This window comes from Scyliorhinus canicula, chromosome 5 (assembly GCF_902713615.1).
Source record: "Scyliorhinus canicula chromosome 5, sScyCan1.1, whole genome shotgun sequence".
NCBI lineage: Eukaryota > Metazoa > Chordata > Chondrichthyes > Carcharhiniformes > Scyliorhinidae > Scyliorhinus > Scyliorhinus canicula.
This window is the reverse complement of record NC_052150.1, coordinates 214,257,279-214,278,039: the sequence shown is the minus strand read 5'-3', so window position 1 is coordinate 214,278,039 and position 20,761 is coordinate 214,257,279. Positions and strand designations below refer to the sequence as shown.

Below are 20,761 nucleotides of genomic sequence, written 5' to 3'. Positions count from 1 at the left end.
CTGGGGTTCTTCTCGTACGATGCCCAGTGGGTACCGAACTATGTGGACAAGGCCCGTCCACCCATTCATTCCACCGTTTTTCCCCCGATGGCCAAGGCTCACCAGGCCTTCGACCGTATCAAGGCCGACATCGCCAAGGCCGCAATGCACGCGGTTGATGAGACGCACCCCTTCAAAATCGAGAGCGAAGCATCAGACATCGCTCTGGCCGCCACCCTCAACCAGGCAGGCAGGCCCGTGGCATTCTTTTCATGCACCTTCCGCGCCTCCGAAATTCGGCACTCCTCCGTCGAGAAGGAGGCCCAGGCCATAGTAGAAGCTGTGCGGCATTGGAGGCATTACCTTGCCGGCAGCGATTCACTTTCCTCACTGACCAATGGTCGGTTGCCTTCATGTTCAACAACACACGGTGGGGCAAGATCAAAAATGATAAGATCTTGAGGTGGAGGATCGAGTTCGCCACCTACAATTTATGAGATTTTGTATCGCCCTATCCCAAGGTACATGTGCCAGCGCACAAGTGGACCGACTCCGGACTCAACACGACGACCTCTGCCACCTAGGGGTCACCCATTTTTTTCACTTCATAAAGGCCCGCAATCTGCCCTACTCCATCGAGGAAGTCAGGGCTATCACCAGAGACTGCCAGGTCTGCGCGGAGTGTAAACTGCACTTCTACCGGCCAGACCGAGCGCACCTGGTGAAGGCCTCTCATCCCTTTGAACGCCTCAGCGTGGATTTCAAAGGGCCCCTCCCCTCCACCGACCGAAACACGTACTTCCTTAACGTGGTCGACAAATACTCCAGGTTCTCCTTCGCCGTCCCATGCCCCGATATGGCGTCTGCCACCGTCATCAAAGCCCTCAACACCATCTTTGCCCTGTTCGGTTTCCCCACTTACGTCCACAGCGACCGTGGATCCTCATTTATGAGCGATGAGCTGCGGCAGTACCTGCTCAACAGGGGCATTTCCTCGAGCAGGACGACCAGCTACAACCCCCAGGAAACCGGGCAGGTGGGGCGGGAGAATGGGACGGTCTGGAAGGCTCTACGGTCCAGAAATCTCCCGGCCTCCCGTTGCCAGGAGGTCCTCCTCGACGCTCTTCACTCCATTCGGTCGCTCCTTTGTACTGCGACTAACGAAACCCCCCAGGAACGTCTCTTTGCCTCTCCCCAGAAGTCCACCTCCGGGGTTTCACTCCCAACGTGGCTGGCAGCTCCAGGACCCGTTCTCCTCCACAAACATGTGCGGCTCCACAAGGCGGATCCGTTGGTTGAGTGAGTACAGCTACTTCACGCGAACCCACAGTATCCCTACGTGGCGTACCCCAACAGCCACCAAGACACAGTCTGCCTCAGGAACCTGGCACCAGCTGGGTCCACCCCCCTCCCCCCCCCCCCCCCCCCCCTTGCCCCGGCACCATCCACCCTCCCCCCAGCGCACCCCACCACAGCTCCCGCTCCAGGACGATCCATCCTCCTCTTAGTCCCACCCGGGGATGAAGATGAGGCTGACACGCTCCCAGAGTCACCCACGCCCGAAATGACGCCTGCATCGCCACCGGGACTGCGGCGCTCGTTACGACGGATCAAGGCGCCCGATCGTCTGAATTTGTAAACTTTTTCTAAGACGTTAAAAAAAAACCTGCATGTAGCTTCCACCACCCCCGCTGGACTCTTTTTTAACAGGTGGTGAATGTGGTAGTCACCACTGTTATATTGTTGTATTGTATATATCGTATATAAGGTGTATTACGGTAAGGCCCCTGTACTACAGGTACGGGGGTAGATCCCTGCCTGCTGGCTCCGCCCAGTAGGCGGCGTATAAATGTGTGGGCTCCCGTCGTAATTGATAGTGCATCAGTGAAATAACCCACCTTATTAAATAATTAGATTATAAAGCATGATCAAAATCATTGATCCAAGTTGCGCTCACTGTCCATGGGCTTCCATAATCAATGGGAAAAGATGGACAAGAACTGCGAAATGCTTCATGGTCCCAGCCTGATTAGATCTTTATTCAGATATTAGAGATGAGGGAATGGACAATTATTTTTAAATCTACAAAATTGAGGGTACCAGATTCAAATGTCTGGTAGATATCATATTAAACTACTCATAGAATCCCTAAAGTGCATAAGGAGGCCATTCAGTCTGCAGCGACCTCCTGAAAGAGCATCAGGCTACTCCGTAACCCAGTATCCCCACCTAACCTTTTGGACACTAAGGGCAATTTATCATAGCCAATCCACCTAACTTGCACATCTTTGGACTGTGGGAACAAACCGGAGCACTCGGAGGAAATCCACGCAGACACGGTGAGAAAGTGCAAACTCCACACAGTCAACCGAGGCTGGAATTTAACCCGAAGCTCTGGTGCGGTGAGGCAGCAGTGCTAACCACTGTGCTATCGTTCCCTATTGATCTTGGGAAGGCGCTAACCATTATGGCAGTGGTAGTACAATATTGGTGCATGTGTGCTTCAGTATACACATCAACCTAGAAAACTAATTAAGCTGCCCAATATCCTGAAATGAAAGCTGCCATTGTCCCCAAGAACCTGACAACATATTGAGCCTGAGGTGTGAAAACCAGTCATTGCACAAATTTTGTAATTTATAGCCATTTCTTCATCTGCATTCAAAGAAAAAATCATGTGTGAAAGGGGCAGCTAATTGCTGAAAGCACAAAATTGGCCACATCACGTAAAATAAATGTAAAAACCTGGCACTGTGTTTCTATAGAGGCAGGTATGCTTCACTGTAAAATGGTGAATGTTTATTTAGTAGCCAAGGAGGAGTCTGGCAAGGAGAAAATTATTATTAAAAGTAAAGTATTTACAAGTAACAGCCCCTGTCCCAGTCGAGATGACTCTATAGCTCGGCTCCTACCTGGGCCGGCTTTTAAAGGTACAGAGTTAGCTAGCCTTCTGATGGACCTCCACCCCTCAGCGGGGGAGCTTGTACTCCACGAGGATCATGGGGAGATTAATCGGGTCATCCCGCTGGGTCTTGTGGGGGTTATAACAGTTTATATTAACAATCATGGTCTAGTAATTGGATTGCTCTGATTGCATAGACAATGAACCTCTAAAATGGGCATTATGACCCCGAACTGCAAAGGCAATAGAAGCTGAATGCTCCAATTACTCGGGCTGTGGTTTCCAGGAACCGATATAAAAGGCTGAACATTCTGCTCTCAGATGAACCATATACATAAATTACTTCGTGTTTGACATAGCCAGTATACTATTATCAATAATTGATGTCACATTTCTCCATAGAAATCAACTGCTTTAGAATAAGTGGTGTGGCTCTTTCACTTTGCTAAATTACTGTTCTTCTGAAGTAGATTCAACCTCATCTCCCGACTGCTAGAAAAAGGCTAAAGAGGAAAGGTCAGATCAGGAACTGCACAATATACAATGCAAACAAGAAGGATTATAGAACCACAGAATTGTTGCAGCAGGTTCAACCCGTTGTGTCTGTGTTGACTCTCTGCAAGAGCAACTCATCTGCCCCCCCTTCCCACACCCCCCCCCCCCCCCCCCCACCCCACTTCTCCCCATAGCCCTGCAAATATCTTCTTTTTAGATAATTATCCAATTCCCTTTTCAAGGCCTCAATTGAAACTGCCTCACTACATTCTCAGTCAGTGACTTGTGGGGCATACTTCGATCAAGTGAGGTCTTTTTGTCTGGAACCCTGAAGAGCTGCATCAAAGATGTATAAAGCAAGGTGTTTATGAAGATCAAAGGAATTGATAGGGTAAAGAGAAAGAAACTATTACCTCTGGTGGGGGTTTCCAGAACAAGGATGAGTAATTTCAAAATTAGAGCAAGGCTTTTAAGTGGGTGATACCAGAAAATATTGCTTCAGAGAGGGCAGTGAAAATCCGGAATTCTCCCCCAAACAGCTGGTGAGGCTGGGGACCAAGTGAAAACTTGAAAATGGAGATTACTAGATATTTTTAGGCAAGGATCGTAAGGGTTATGGAATCAAAATGGAGTTAAGGTGCAGATCAACCATGATCTACCTGAATGGTGAAACAGGCTTGAGCGACTGAACAGCTTTTCCCTCTGAAGGAAGAACAAATACTATTACTTGCTGTGTAAACATAATGGGGGCAGTACTCTGTCTCAAGACTGGTTACCAGTTCATAACTGACAATTGTAATTCTAAACAGTGATGTCAATCTTCCCAGACAGCGGGTTGCGAGATTCTTTTCAAAATTTAAAGTATCCAATTCTTTCCAATTAAGGGTCAATTTAGAGTGGCCAATTCACCTACCCTGCACGTTTTTTTTGGGTTGTGGGGGTAAGACCCACGCAGACATGGTGAGAATGTGCAACCTCCACACGGGGAGTGACCTGGGGCCGGGATCGAACCCAGTTCCTCGGCGCCGTGACGGGTTGCAAGAGATTATAGTAATGTGTCTCACCTTGACTTCAAGAGCTTGCTTTCCAATAAACAGCACCAAGTGCCTCGAAATAATCTCAGTTGAAGATACTGTGTATCGGCATAACAACTTAGGCCACAAAGACAGAATTGTGAATTTATTGTCGTAAGGTTTTCATGTCTGCAGAGTACACCAGGGTTCCATTATTTTTTACAAATACAACACCTTATTTGTGACATTATTATGTCAGTGCTTTCGGAAAATGTGCTTCCGAATAACACAAAATTCTACATAAATTGTAAAACTATCCCTAGAGAAGCACTGATAAATCATCAAGTTCACTGGACTTTGAGTTTATTAAGTTGGCACCTCGCTAAATATGAAAATCATTAACTCTCACTGAATGAATCTGTCATTATAAAACAATAAACTATTCCAAAGCAAATAACTTGTATGTCTCTTAGAAGGTGTTTTGCACTTACATTCTTTTAAAGGGGGTATCAATGGCACTTTCATAACTTCCATGTACTGCTTCCCATGCAATTCTGTGTGAGATGGATCGGCATTTTCCTGGGGCTTGCTCACATCCTTTTCTTTTCGATCGCTCAGTTTCGGTTTCTCTTTGCTTTTCATCTGCCATGAAAAGCGAGCGGGCAATGTCTGACTTTTCCTTGCTGCCCTTGAATTTTGCAAATATTTGCTTGAGTTTAAATCTCGCAACACAGATAAAGAATATTGACTTCTCCCTCCATCTTCATCAAGCTGATGTAAACCTTTATCCCAATTTAAGGACGCAGACCTGCCAAATAATCTTAAAAGACTAGAACTGCCAAAGGTTTCTGAACTAGACTTTGATAATGGGTCTGTGCGTGCTTCACTGCCAGTCAGACTGGTTTCACTTGACGCAATTGGAGATTTTGCATCCTTTTGGTTTTTGAATGCTTTTTTTAGACTTTCAAAGCTTTGATGTATTTTGTTTTCCAATGAAGATCTATTAGACTTTTTTCTATGTTTTGATTCTCCTTCTCCAATATCTGATGCGGTGTCTTCATCTTCAGAATCTTTGAGCAACTCTAATAAATCTGAGTCCCATTCATCTGTGTTCAGATTCCAGGAATACTCATTTGCTGTTTCAGTCTCATCGCACAGTATCTCATATGAGCTGGTTGATGTCTGATCTAACTTTCCTTGTAAAGGACTACCCTTTTTGGTCTTCATTCCCCTTGAAGGAAATGGTTCTTCAGATGTCCACGGCACAGGCAAATTTTTTGCTTGAGGCGTGCTTTTCTCTTCAAACTTTTGAGAGTGTTCATATTCTAGTCCACAGCCGTATGGTTCTGATAGATCAAAGTAATCTGCGTCTGGATCTACAGCATTAAAGTATAAAGAGCTGACATTTTCACTTGAACTCTGCTCCTGAGGGTCAGATTTTACAGCTGAAGCTGCAACAGAGGCGATTTCACTCTCCAACTCAGGATCCATTGAAAGTTGAAAACTACAAGGCCTGATTTCTGAAACATCTGAATGTGAATTGGTAGGTTCGTCACAATATTGCCTTTCTGTTGTTCTGGACTCCAACTCGGGAAGTTCATAGAGAGGTGAGCTTTCTGTATCTTCAAATGATTGTGAAAATTCACAGTCCCTGGTTTGCAGATCTGATGGACTCCGAAGGGAAGCACCTTCACTAGAGTCCACCTCTGAATGTTGACTATAAGTGTCTTTGATGTCAGTAATGCAGGTTTTCCTCTCCGTGTTGAGTTCCATGTTTCTTTCTTTTTCTGATAAGTGTAAAGAAGCTGCATTAGTTTGCACAGATTGGGCTATCTCAGAGGGAATATTTTCGGTGGGGCATTCTGAAATACATTTTAACTCTGTTAAAAAGGTCCCTTCTTCAGATAAGCAAACTATGTCACTCAAAATGAATTTGCACATTCCTGGCTCTCGTGTAGCTGACTCATGTGCATCCAGGGAAACAGGCTGGGGTGCCAAGGCATCATGAACAATAGACATTGTACTGGAGTTTGGATCTGACTGCTGAGGAAATGGTTCCAATATTTCACTCACAGATTTTTTTGTTATGGTCTGAGCTAGGTTCTCTGCTTCACATTCATCCAATGATTTGCTCCTCCTTGAATTTTCCTCAGGAGAATAAGCCACAATGCTGCCAGCATCATAAGATGTTGATCTTGCCAACTTTCCGGAGATGTGGCTTGGGATTTCTCCAAATCTTTCAACATCAGATCTTTTGTCCTGGACAGACATCTGAAAGGACTCTAAGAGGGGTTCGCGTAGACCACTCACCTTTCCTTTTGTGTAACCTGCCTCTACGAAACGTTTTCTCGTTCTTTCAAGGCTCCTTGTGTATTTGGTATCCCCAGTGGAAATATCGCTATTCTCCAGCGTATCACTGGAGAAAGTACTTTTTATTAGACAATGCCTTGGTAAAAGTCTGGGTGATTTGTTGGTGCATGTGTCCAGTAAACTGCCTGGTCCTGATAATCGAAGTGAGATAGCACTATCAGCTGAAACGCCTCGAACTAAATTGTGAGTTGCTTTTTCCTCCACCCTTGAATAGTCTGACATCTCTAAGGTAGTTGCTTTGGAAATAGGATGCTTCATGCTCCTTGCACTTAAATTCAGATCTTCACATGTTTCAGAATATTTATGCTGTGCTTTCATATCCTCTTCACATTCTGGACCTAGGTCATATTTTACATCTGCTTGTTTTTCAACAGCAATACTTCTAGTTGCAAGTGGCCTATCGCTCTTGTGCTCACTGATATTTGGATCTACAATGTCTGTTGAGAAGGAAGTAGACTGTGGGGTTTCAAAGTATTCACCTTCATTTGCAAAATATTGATCAAACAAAGCCTGATTGACATCTGGAGTATGGGTTGAACATGGTTCTGTCTGGTGGGTGTAGTCTTCAAAATCAGAAGAGGATGCACTAGTTGTTGGTGAGCTACTTTCATTAAGTGAGTGGCGACGTAAGCCAAGAGAAAGGCCCTCAGAAGGGTCTTCCATAAGTTGAGGAATTGACTTCATTGCAAGTATTGTTTTGTAGCTCATAAGGGAGTGCTGTAAATAATACAAAGGTGTCAAATTCAAAGACTGAAGAAAATATTTGTTTTGAAAACAACGACCTGACTTTTTAAAAATCAAAAGTAGCTCCAAAAAAACTACCTGCTCATTGACATACATTGGCTCCCTATATTCAAAATCCCTCATATTCAAAATGGCCTAGACTCTCCCGATCCGTAATCTCCTCCAGCCCTACAACCCTCTGAGAACACTGCGTCCTGCAAACCTGGCCTTTCACGCATCCCATGCTTTCATCACCCTTCCCATTTGTGACCAAAGCAGTCTAGATACTGAGCTCTCGAATTCCCTCCAAATACCCCATCATCTCTCTATGTCTCCCTCTACTCCTTTAAGATACACGTTAACATCTTGCCCCCTCTGTCCCACAGAAGAAATGTAACTAAGGGAGAAAAACATGCAATTACGTAGCACATTATCAGGCTGGCTGAAAATGTTCCAAAACAATAAACTTTTTATGAAATCAAGCCTGAATTTCTTTTGTGGAGGCAGTAGCCTAAACCCAAAGTTGTTAGCGGGTCTACCCCACCAGGCTGGGAAGCCATGGATTTGATTTTACAGCCGCCAGGTTGGTAAGCGGTTCAGATCCTGACATCCGTTCCTATTTGGGACGATGTCCCAATCAGATGACTGGCAACTCCCCAAATCCAGCAGTGTTACTGAAATGGGGACTTCAGCCAGTTCTCTAAAAGGAACAGCATAGAGTTCCATCTGCAAGGTATGTTGGTCAGTTCTGTTGGAGCCAGTCAGGCGAGGTCTGGCAAGGGGCAGGGATCTACTATTGGGAAGTTGGTGGGGCATTGAAAATAAGCAGGGACCAGGATCATTGTCCAGGGGCTATCCTTTAGTCATCGGCTGCTTCAGTAGCAGGGACTACCCTCCAGAGCCTGCAGGAAAGTGGCCATGACAAACAAAGTGGGCACCCTTTGTTGCTGATAAATTAGAGGCCCTTATGTGGCAATTAATTGAGCTAAGGGTGGATAGGCTGCCCAAAACCTCCTCTGCCAATGGTAAATTCCAGCAGTGGTGGGTAGATGATGGGCATAGTGGCCACCTGATTTTGTACGCCCGCTCACCTGCTCCCCAGAGGGGGCTCAAGACACTGTTATTTAGGTAAATACAGTGACCAATCTATGCTCAGTAAAAAAATGATTAATGAACAGATGATCTGTTTTGATGATATTAATTTTGGTGATATTAATTGAGGAGGAATGTTGAACACCACAAAAGGACTCCCTGTGCTTCTCGGAATCAGGCCACCTCAGCAAATAGATGGGCCCTCGGTTGAAAGCCTATTCTCAAAAACTGCATCTCAGACAATGCAGAAAAGCTTCAGGACTGCACCAATGTGTAAACATGGATTACATGCTTAAATTGGCAGTGGAGGCTAAATGCACAACCATCTAACTCAAGAGGCAAGAGGGGACGAGGCTGACATTGCAGGAAAATAATGGATGGCATAATGCAATGTGTGCTGCTGGAGAATGTATTGCAAACCAGGACACAAACTCACTCATCTTCAATTATACATTCATTACTCTATTAAAAAATGCAATTTACTAATATCTTTTTAATATATATTTTATTAATTAAAATTCATGTTGTATGATTCCACTGGGATAACTTATCTTGATGTACTATTCTGGATGCATCTTATCTTCATAATATGTATATAAATATTTAATCATTCGATTAAAGCCACGGAGACTGTAGTTTAAATGTCTCTAATATTTCCACCTAACCATCCCCTTAAGACATGGACCATTCAGTTTAGCAGTGGGATGGCCTGTACCCAATCTGTGTCCACTACGGTTCAAATAATAGGGCCTGAATTTTCATGCAAACGGAGAGGGTGTGTGCTATGCAAAACCTCGTGGGCATTGCCGGGAGCGGAAGGTCCTGCCGCTGGCCAATGGCAGGCTGCCTCTGCTGCCAGAATATCTGACTTTCTGGGTTTGTTTCCTGGATCAGGTTGGCGGAGCGAGGAATTGTCCCATTTTAATGGAACAAAAGGGAATGTGAGAGAATATATTTTTTACGCCTGATTAATTAGAACATGGAATGTTTTACCGCACGCAGTTATTGAGATAGAGATTATAATTAACCTCACTCAGACTTAGAACCAGCACAGTTCCTGTGGACTAATTAGCCTTCTATTTTGCTGTAAATTGTATTACTTCATGATTAGGAAAACAGCCATCCAGGCTCAAGATAAACCCTCCTGCTACCCACCTGGGTCTTACCATGCTGTGTGGTTTTAGAAAGATCGAAAATAGGTGCAGGAGTAGGCCTTTCGGCCCTTGGAGCCTGCGCCACCATTCAACATGATCATGGCTGATCATTCAAATTCAGTATCCCACTCCTGCTTTCTCTCCATACTCCTTGATCCCTTTAGCCTCAAGTGCCAAGTCTAGCTCCCTCTTCAATATATCCAACAAACTGGTCCCAACAGTTTTCTGTGGTAGAGTATTCCACAAGTTCATAGCTCTCTGAGAGAGGAAGTTCTTCCTCATCTCAGTCCAGAATGGCTTACCCTTTATTCTTAAACTGTGACCCCCTAGTTCTGGACAACTCCAACATCGGGAACATTCTTCCCACATCTGGCCTGTCAGGTCCCATCAGGATTTTATATGTTTCTATGAGCTCCCCTCTCATTCTGCTAAACTCCAGGGAGTACAAGCCCAGTCAATCCAGTCTGTCTTCATAGGTCACTCCTGCCACCCTGGGAACTAGTCTGGTGAACCTTCGCTGAACACCCTCAATAGCAAGAATGTCCTTCCCCAAACTAGGAAACCAAAACTGCTAATGACAGCCCTAAAATGAATGTAAAAAAAGGAAGCAAGATAGCTAAAGTTATGCCCACCCTTAATTTATTCAGGGCTGTTAACATGTCTGTTAGAGGAAGCTAATGCTAATGGTTCTTACAAATGTTCACTGTAACACAACAGTTGTCTTCTTACCTGCCACTTGCTTCGTGATATAAAGAATTTCAATTTCCTTGTGTTAATCATGCAAGATTCCTGGAGTTTCACTTTTTCCTGGAAGAGAAGACAAGCTACTTAAGTTTCTGATTCCTAACTGTACAGCATGTATGTCTATTGCATGTATAGTTTCTTGATATTGTGAGAATTGTAAGAACTGGAAATGGATATTTGGCCGAGCGAGCCGGTCCCTTTTTCATAAATCAAATACGTTAATTCCCTTCTCCCAATATCAATGGAAACTCCTGAGATTGTTTGCATAATGTTTACTTCAATGCCTTCCTTATTCATTTTTTCAGCACTTTTTTAGACAAAATTTTGCTCCTTTCTTTGCTGGCTTAATCCCGGTCAATTTTTTCACTTTGCCTGTTTGCGCATTAAATTAATTTTTGCTTTAACTCACTGTCAGCCTTCAACTATCCTGGGCCAGCAAAATGGAGAATGGGAATTGGGGAAAACTGTCCAAAATCCCAGAACGGGCAAAAGACTGAGATTGAGCAAAGAAGCAGTGCATTTGAATTTATTTTTATTATATGGCCTGTGGGCGTTTTTGACATCTTGTATTCTTGTATCTGTTGTATTTCTTTTGTATTTGTTGAGTATTTTCTTTTAGTTATGGGTGGTTTTGCAATTTGCCGCTATGTTTACAATAATTTTACATGAGGCTGTGACGATTTTCTTAACATGAGAGCTAAAATTTCTGAATAATCATATTCAGGTCACTTACTGCTTTTGAGTTATGTAGCTCACCCTTTCAAGAAATTTGGACATCCCTTTTTTCAACGCCTTCGGGATTGTTTTTACCACTCAGGTTTACAGCTTTTTGCTGGATTTGAAAAGTTATTTTCTTATTATTATTCTGATTCTGGTTGGGGCTGGTTTAGCACAATGGGCTAAACAGCTGGCTTGAAATGCAGAACAAGACCAGCAGCCCTGGTTCAATTCCCGTACCGGCCTCTCCGAACAGGCAACGGAATGTGGCGACTAGGGGCTTTTTGCAGTAACTTCATTGAAGCCTACTTGTGAAAATAAGCGATTATTATTATTCTCCAGATCCGGTTAACAATGTTGTGAACCGAGGGTATCACATTACACATTGACACAAATCTCTGCCATAATTCTGAAAATTCAATTTAGTGCACAGTCTCACAGTAACAAGTTACTTAACAAAAATGCTTTATACAGCATATTACGGCCAAGACTCATATCATCAAATATGGGCAACAAAACCTCCTGATGATTACCACCTACTGCCCTGCCTCAGCTAATGAATCAGTACCACTTGAACACCAATTGGAGGAAGGCAAGGGCACAAAACTACTCTGTGTGGGGGACTTCAAAGTCTATCACCAGGAGTGGCTTGGTAGCATCACAACCAACCAAGCTGCCTGAGTCTTAAAGGACAGAGATGATAGACTGGGTCCGTGGAAGGTGGTGAGAGAACCAACAGAGGGAAAAACATACCTGCCCTTTTCCTCACCAATCTAACAGTGGCAGATGCATCTGTTCAGGTATTAAATGGTTGGAGTGACCACAGCATAGACCTTGTGGAGACAAAGCCCAATCTTCGCATTGAGGATATTTCCACCGTGTTGTGTGGAACTACCACCATACTAAATGGACAGACTTCGAACAAATCTAACAACTCAAGACTAGGCACCTACGAGTAAGCGACAGAATTGGACTCAACCACAATCTGTAATCCCATGGCCTGGCATTTCCCCTCTCTACCATGATGGCGGCACGGAAGCACAGTGGTTAGCACTGCTGCCTCACAGCACCAGGGACACAGGTTCAATTCCGGCCTCGAATGACTGTCTGTGTGAAGTTTGCACTTTCTCCCAGTGTCTGCGTGGGTTTCCTCCGGGTGCTCCGGTTTCCTCCCACTGTCCAAAAATGTGTAGGCTAGGTGGATTGGCCATGCTAAATTACCCCTTGGTGTCCCAAAGGTTAGTAGGGTTATGGGAATAGGGTGAAGGTGTGGATTTAAGTAGGGTGCTCTTTCAAGGGCTGGTATAGACTTGCTAGGCTGAATGGCCTCCTTCTGCACTGTAAATTCTATGATTTTATGATGACCATCAAACCTGGGACATGCCAGGAGCAGCACCATTCAAACCTAAAAATAAGCTGTTAACCAGGTGAAGCTACAACACAGGACTGCTTGCAGCCAAACAGTGGAAGCAACAAGTGATAGACAGAGCTAAGAAATCCCACAACCAATGGATCGGGGCCAAGATTCTCCAATCCCGCGGCCAGGTTCTGATGCCGGCTTGAAAAGTGGCGCGAGCCACTCCGTCATCAACGGGCCTCAAGTTTCAGCTATTCACCCCTTCCTAGGGGGCTAGTAGGACGCCAGAGTGGTGTCCGCAGCTCCGGCACCTGAAAGCCGGCACACCAGGGCTGGCGCGAGTTCACAGATCTACGTACTGTAGTCCTGCTATACCCAGTCATGAATGGCGGTGGACAATTAAACAATTAACAATTTAACAACTAAACAACCTTCAGATAGAAGTGCCAAGTGGTAATCCATCTTGGTCTCCTCCTGAGGTCCCATCATCACAAATGCCAGTTTATTTGCGGGGGAAGGGAGAAATGTGTATATGTGTTTGTTGAATATGCCGGGTGCTTATCTATTTCGTCTTTTGTAGTTACTGGGGGGGGGGGGGGGGGGGGGGGGGGGTTTGGTTTTGGGGGTTATTGTTATTTTTCTTTTTGTTGCTGTTAATACGGTTTTTCTTGTTGTTATTTTATGTGTTTTTGAAAATCTTAATAAAAATTATTTTAAAAAAAACAAAAAACAAATGCCAGTTTCCAGCAAATTCGATTCACTCCACGTGATATCAAGAAATAGCTGAAGACACTGGATACTGCAAAGGCCCAGACAACATTCCAGCAATAGTACTGAAGACATGTGCTCCAAATATTCCTGTGCCGTTAACCAAGTTCAAATACTGACATCTTCCAGGCAATGTGAAAAATTGATTAAGTCCAAAAAAACAGGATAAATCAAACCCTGGCAAATACTGCTCCAGGGGTCTCTTCTCGATCTTCAGCAAAGTGACAGAAGGGGTCATTAATTTCAGTGCTATCAAGTGGCAGTTACTCAGAAACAACGTCCTCACTGAATTGCGTTCTGCCAGGGCCACTCAGTTCCTGACTTCATTAAATTAGAGACAGACGAGGTGAACTCAAGAGTTGAGGTGATCGCGATTGTCCTTTGACCAAGAGTGGCATCATGGAGCCCTCGCAAAACTGGAGTCAACTGGAATTAGGGAACAACTCAGCACTGGTTGAGTTCATATCTCACACAGAGGAAGATAGCTGTGGTTGTTGGTAATCAATCATTTCAGACCCAGGACATTATTGCAGGAGTTCCTTAATATCTGAGGCCCAGCCACCTTCAGTTACTTTGTCAATGCATCAATGCTCTTTACTCCACCGTAAGGTCAGAAGTAGGGATGTTCGATTATTGATTTTATTTATTTTTTGATTTATTATTGTTACATGTATTAGTATACAGTGAAAAGTATTGTTTCTTGCATGCTGTACAAACAATGCATACCGTACATAAGGAAGGAAGGAGAGACTGCAGAATATAATGTTACAGTTATAGCAAGGTGTAGAGAAAAGTTCAACTTAATACGATGAAGGTCCATTCAAAAGTCTGATGGCAGTAGGGAAGAAGCTGTTCTTGAATCGTTGGTACGTGACCTCAAACTTTGGTATCTTTTTCCTGATGGAAGAAGGTGCCCGTGGGGCAGCACGGTAGCATGGTGGTTAGCATAAATGCTTCACAGCTCCAGGGTCCCCAGTTCGGTTCCCGGCTGGGTCACTGTCTGTGCGGAGTCTGCACGTCCTCCCCGTGGCGTGGGTTTCCTCCGGGTGCTCCGGTTTCCTCTCACAGTCCAAAGATGTGCGGGTTAGGTGGATTGGCCATGCTAAATTGCCCGTAGTGTCCTAAAAAGTAAGGGGGGTGGGGGGTTGGTGGGTACGTGGGTTTGAGTAGGGTGATCATTGCTCGGCACAACATCGAGGGCCGAAGGGCCTGTTCTGTGCTGTACTGTTCTATGTCCGGGGTGCGTGGGGTCCTGAATTATGCTGGCTGCCTTTCTGAGGCAGCGGGAATTATAGATAGAGTCAATGGATGGGAGGCCGGTTGGCGTGATGGATTGAGCTACATTCATGACCTTTTGTAGTTTCCTGCGGTCTTGGGCAGAGCAGGCTCCACACCAAGCTGTGATAGAACCAGAAATAATGCTTTCTATGGTGCATCTGTAGAAGTTGGTGAGGGTCGTAGCTGACATGCCAAATTTCCTTAGTCTTCTGAGAAAGTAGAGTCGTTGGTGGGCTTTCTTAACTATACTGTCGGCATGGGGGGACCAGGACAGGTTGTTGTTTATCTGTACACCAAAGAACTTGAAGCTCTCGACCCTTTCTACTTCGTTCCCATTGATGTAGACAGGGGCATGTTCTCCACTACGCTTCCTGATGTCGATGACAATCTCCTTCGTTTTGTTGACATTGAGGGAGAGATTATTGACGTTGCACCAGTTCACCAGATTCTCTACCTCATGTGGTGATCACAAGTTAACCAGATGCAACACAACTGAGCGACCACTAGAGGGAGCACGGGAGAGCCATACAAATACATCAGGACAGGAAGTGAGGACACACTCTTCACAGCAGGGGGGCTGGTAAGCAGGACACACGGCAAGCAAAGCTGGTAGTTAGCACTGGAAGGTAGTTCTAGGTCGAGCTCTGGAAACTGAACGAACCCACAATAAAGCATCTTCTCCACACTTGAGACTACGAGCTTTATTAAGACACGAGGAACAACACATGGTACCTAGGAGTGATTTCAGACGCTTACGACAGGACAACTCAGCTGCAGATACAGAAAGCACAAAATGGCATGGAAATCTCCTACTGGACATTTGACTGGGGAAGACATCGCTAATTCGAGGATGTGGCATGGATACCCACCTCAGCTGGACACGACTGGTAATGTAATAAATGTCTGGAAAAGGTTCAAACAAATGTTCGATTTTTATCTCATAGCTAATGATGTAGCAGACGCCTCAGACAAAATTAAAATAGCAATTCTCATCGAAGGGCCTGTCAATAAGAAAGTGTTTAATGGATTTAAACACTCAAAAGGTGAAGACAGGAACAGCTTACAAACGTTACTAAACAAATTTGAAGAGTACTGTGAGAAATTTGAACAGCAAGGCATGCTCACAGTCCAACCTGCACAGAGACTGAGTGATGCAAGACTTAAAAAATCACAAAAAGATCAGGAAATCGCGAATGCACAGTACAGATCAAAAAGAAGAAATAACATGACTTTTTCACAAAGCCAAAACGCTGAAATCCAGTCCAGATCGGAAAGAAAAGGTAACTTACAACTTTTAGAAAGAAAAAACGCTGAAATCCGCGATAAAATGGCGTCGGAGCACATTTTGCAGTCTCTGGTAAGCAAAGAACTACAAATCACGTCTGCGCATGCGCCGGAACCGGAAGTCGCGCATGCGCCGGAACCGGAAGTTGCGCATGCGCCGGAACCGGAAGTCGCGCATGCGCCGGAACCGGAAGTCGCGCATGCGCAGTTTACAAAAGAACGCGTCGCGGATCGTTATGCGCATGCGCAAGCCGCGCATGCGCAGTCGAAAAAAGTCTTCGTCGCGGACCGTCATGCGCATGCGCAAGCCGCGCATGCGCAATGGACACCGAACCGCACAAGGAAAGAAAGCCGATTTGCGCATGTGCAAGTCGTTCCTACGCGTGACGTCATGACGTCTGAGAATCCTGACCACGCCCACTTAAAAGGGAAATGCCCGAAAATTGAAAACAAGACACTTAAAGTGGTAAAACCAAATTTTCTTGCCTCAGAACACAGAAAAACGCCTGAACTTAAACCAACAGTGAAAAACAACTTGCACAAAACCTTGGAAAAAGCTGCCTTCACCACACACAGTGAAGCGAACAAAAAGAATTCCGAAACAACAAAAGATGATTTGTTTTTCGACGATTACCTCTCAGACCTGACTGGGTCAGTCGGATATGCTTATCACAGCATCAGCGACACGGTCGCAAAGCACAACACGAACCAACTCGTGGTAGATGAATCCAACCAAGATGATTTGGTTTTCAACGAATACTACTCAGACATGGCTGAGTCAGTCGGATATGCTTATCACAGCATCAGCGACACGGTCGCAAAGTTCAACACGAATCAACTCATGGTAGAAGAATCCAACCAGGATGATTTGGTTTTCGGAGAATACTACTCAGACACAGCTGAGTCAGTCGGATATGCTTATCACAGCATCAGCGACACGGTCGCAAAGTTCAACACGAATCAACTCGTGGTAGAAGAAGCCAACGAAGATGAAATGGGTTTCAAAGAATACTACTCAGACATGGAGGAGTTATTTGGACATGCTGATCACAGCATCAGCGACACCGTTGCAAAGCTCAACACGACTCTACTCATGGTGGATGAATCCAACACCATGGTGCCATGGCAGCTCGTCGATACATTGGATGACAGCAATACCCAAGACGAAGACGACGCCACACAGAGAGCACAGGAAGACTCCACGGAGCGAGCGATGACAGGCTCCACAGTGCGAGTGATGAAAGACGCCAACAGGGATGCAAGCAAACACTCCCGGGCGGACACCAAGCATGAACAAGACCATGAAGGAAAACCCGCTGTACCTGAGCAACCGCAAGCAGACTATGAAAGTCTACCAAGCTCACAGGAACAAGAAGAAAGAGCGGACTATGAAAGTCCAACACGCTCACAGGAACAAGAAGCAAGAGCAGACTATGAAAGTCCAACACGCTCACAGGAACAAGAAGAAAGAGCGGACTATGAAAGTCCAACACGCTCACAGGAACAAGAAGAAGACAATGCACCTCTGCCCACTGCATGCGAAGACAGTGACAAGGTGATCACACTCAACGTACAGGATCACAGTGAGACTGACAGTTCTCAGCTTGTCTGTACCGAAGCACAGAGCGAAAACAGTGACAAGGTGCTCGCACTCGACGTACAGGATCACAGTGAGACTGACAGTTCTCAGCTTGTCTGTACCGAAGCACAGAGCGAAAACAGTGACAAGGTGCTCGCACTCGACGTACAGGATCACAGTGAGACTGACAGTTCTCAGCTTGTCTGTACAGAAGCACAGAGTCGGGCCACCCAACAGTCCAGAGAGACGATGCCGAAAGAAAACATGCAGATTTTGACTCCAGAAGAGGAGCACCTGGAGCCCAGAGAGACAACGCCAAAAGAAAACATGCAGATTTTGACTCCAGAAGAGGAGCACCTGGAGTCCACAGAGACAATGCCGAAAGAAACCATGCAGATTCTGACTCCAGAAGAGGAGCACCTGGAGTCCAGAGACATCAAACAAAAAGAAACCATGCAGATTTTGACTCCAGAAGAGGAGCACCTGGAGTCCAGTGAGATAACATCAACAGAAATCATGAAGATTTTAACTCCAGAAGCGGAGCACCAAGAGTCTAGAGAAACCACGTCAACTGAAATCATGCAGATTTGGACTCCAGAAGAGGAGCGCCGAGAGTCCACAGACACCGCGTCAAATGTAATCAAGAAGACTTTGACTCCGGAAGACGAGCACCAAGAAAGCAAAGATGCGGAATCCAATTCTCCACAACTGATTGATGTCACCTGCACCGATGCAACATCAGATCATTCGCACCACTCGCGAGACGGAATGCTCAATGACTCAAATTATCCACTCGGGACACTCATAGAGTATAACAAGAAAAACAAAAGTCAAAAGAAACACAGCAAGAACAAAAACAACATGAAGCGCGACAAGACCAACAACAATAGCAAGAAGCACAGCAGAAACGAGAACGACAACAGCAAGAAGAAAAGCAACATGAAGCGCGACAAGACAAACAACAATAGCAAGAAGCACAGCAGAAACGAGAACGACAACAGCAAGAATAAAAGCAACATGAAGCGCAACAAGACAAACAACAACGTCAGGCACAAAGATAGCGACAACGACAGAGGCAGAAACAACAAGAATGGCAACAAACACAACAAAGTCAGGAGCAAAGATAGCGACAACAACAAAGACGGAAACGACAAAAACAGCGACAAGTACGGCAACGGAAACAACAAAAACAGGAACGACAGAAACAACAGCAATGAAACAACGACTTGTACACAATGGCACTACTTGGCACATGATGGACGATGCCACAGCACACTGCAAAACGATAACAAGACTACAAACATGTCATGGGATGACAACGAATCGCACAAACTCACGTCTGCTCCAGAACAAGCAAGCACACCAGCATCCAAGGCGGATGAGACAATAAATCAACACCACAAGCACAAAAAAAAAAAAAGTCCATGCCAGTCAACATCAGTGATGTGACCATGCAAACACCTCGGGATGACGCATTGGGTACTTAAGATAACAAGGAACACCAACAACATTCACAGCGGACTTGCAATATCAATATCACCACGTCATCAACAACAAAAAGAAAAAAAAAAAAGCTCTGAACACATTCATCAAGTTTGGACTCATAAATGTGTTTATTAAGTTTGGACATATAAATACATTGGCTTTGTTAACCAAGGCAATAGCATCATCACTTGTATAGATACGCATATCATAAGTTACTGTTTTGTATAATTTTCCTTAATGATGTACAGAAACTATGTAATGAGAAAGAGGGGGATGTGGTGATCGTAGATTGACCAGATACAAAAACAACAGAGCAAACACGAGCGGGAGAGCTATAAATACACTGGGACAGGATATACAATTTTCTTTAACGATGTTCAGAAAATATGTTAAGAGAAAAAGGGGGATGTGGTGATCACAAGTTAACCAGATGCAACACAACTGAGCGACCACTAGAGGGAGCACGGGAGAGCCATACAAATACATCAGGACAGGAAGTGAGGACACACTCTTCACAGCAGGGGGGCTGGTAAGCAGGACACACGGCAAGCAAAGCTGGTAGTTAGCACTGGAAGGTAGTTCTAGGTCGAGCTCTGGAAACTGAACGAACCCACAATAAAGCATCTTCTCCACACTTGAGACTACGAGCTTTATTAAGACACGAGGAACAACACACCTCATTCCTGTACTCTGTCTCATCATTGTTTGAAATCCAACCCACTACGGTGGTGTCATCAGCAAATTTGAAAATCGAGTTGGAGGGGAATTTGGCCACACAGTCATAGGTGTATAAGGAGTATAGTAGGGGGCTGAGGACACAGCCTTGTGGGGCATCAGTGTTGAGGATGATCGTGGAGGAGGTGTTGTTGCCTATCCTTATTGATTGTGGTCTGTGGGTTAGAAAGTTCAGGACCAATCGCAGAGGGAGGGGCTGAGGCCAAGGCCACGGAGTTTGAAGATGATTTTCATATGAATAATGGTGTTGAAGGCTGAGCTGTCGTCGATAAATAGGAGTCTGACATAGGTGTCTTTGTTATCTAGGTGTTCCAGGGTAGAGTGCAGGGCCATGGAGATGGTGTCTGCTGTGGACCTGTTGCAGAGGTAGGCAAACTGTAGTGGATCAAGGCAATCCGGGAGGCTAGAGTTATTCGTGCCATGACTAACCTTTCAAAGCACTTCATGATGATGGATGTCAGAGCCACTGGACGATAGTCATTAAGGCACACTACTTGGTTTTTTTTTGGTACAAGGATGATGGTCGTCTTCTTGAAGCAGATAGGGACCTCAGATTGTTGTGAAGAGAGGTTGAAGATGTCTGCGAATACCCCCGCCAGCTGATCCGCGCAAGACCTGAATGCTCGTCCGGATACCCCATCCGGGCCAGTGGCTTTCCGAGGGTTGACCTTCGAGAAGGCTGCTCTGACGTCTGCAGTGGTGATCTCAGATACAAGTTAATCCAAGGCTTCTGGGGTAGAAGGCTCGCTCTAGCTGACCTCTTGCTCAAAGCGTGTATAGAATGTGTTGAGCTCATCAGGGAAGGGTGCATTGGAGCCGGCGATTTTACATGCCTTCATCTTGTAGCCGTGATGTCTCGCAGACCATTGCCATAGACGGCGGGGGTCCGTGTGGCTAGACTGAGACTCGAGCTTGTCTTTTGGCATCTTTGATGGATTTTTTTAGATCATATCTGGCTTTCTTGTATAGGTCAGGATCCTCTGACTTGAACGCCTCAGACCTAGACTTATTGCATAATGTTCAGCACCATTCGCGACATTTGAGATACTGAAGCAGTCCCTGTCCATTCAGACTCAAAAACAGCTT

General features: G+C 45.2%; 1 protein-coding gene across 2 annotated transcripts in view; it reads right to left on the bottom strand.

The window, feature by feature from the left end:
• The window catches only part of obscnb (obscurin, cytoskeletal calmodulin and titin-interacting RhoGEF b), an 896,193-nt gene that overhangs the window by 55,690 nt on the left and 819,742 nt on the right, over positions 1 to 20,761 (bottom strand). For both annotated transcript variants that reach the window (XM_038798455.1, XM_038798456.1), the window contains 2 exons: positions 10,458 to 10,535; positions 4,881 to 7,476 (listed from right to left, as the gene is read on the bottom strand). In XM_038798455.1, the coding sequence (XP_038654383.1) occupies positions 4,881 to 7,476; positions 10,458 to 10,535 (2,674 nt within the window). The remainder of the gene's footprint in view (positions 1 to 4,880; positions 7,477 to 10,457; positions 10,536 to 20,761) is intronic.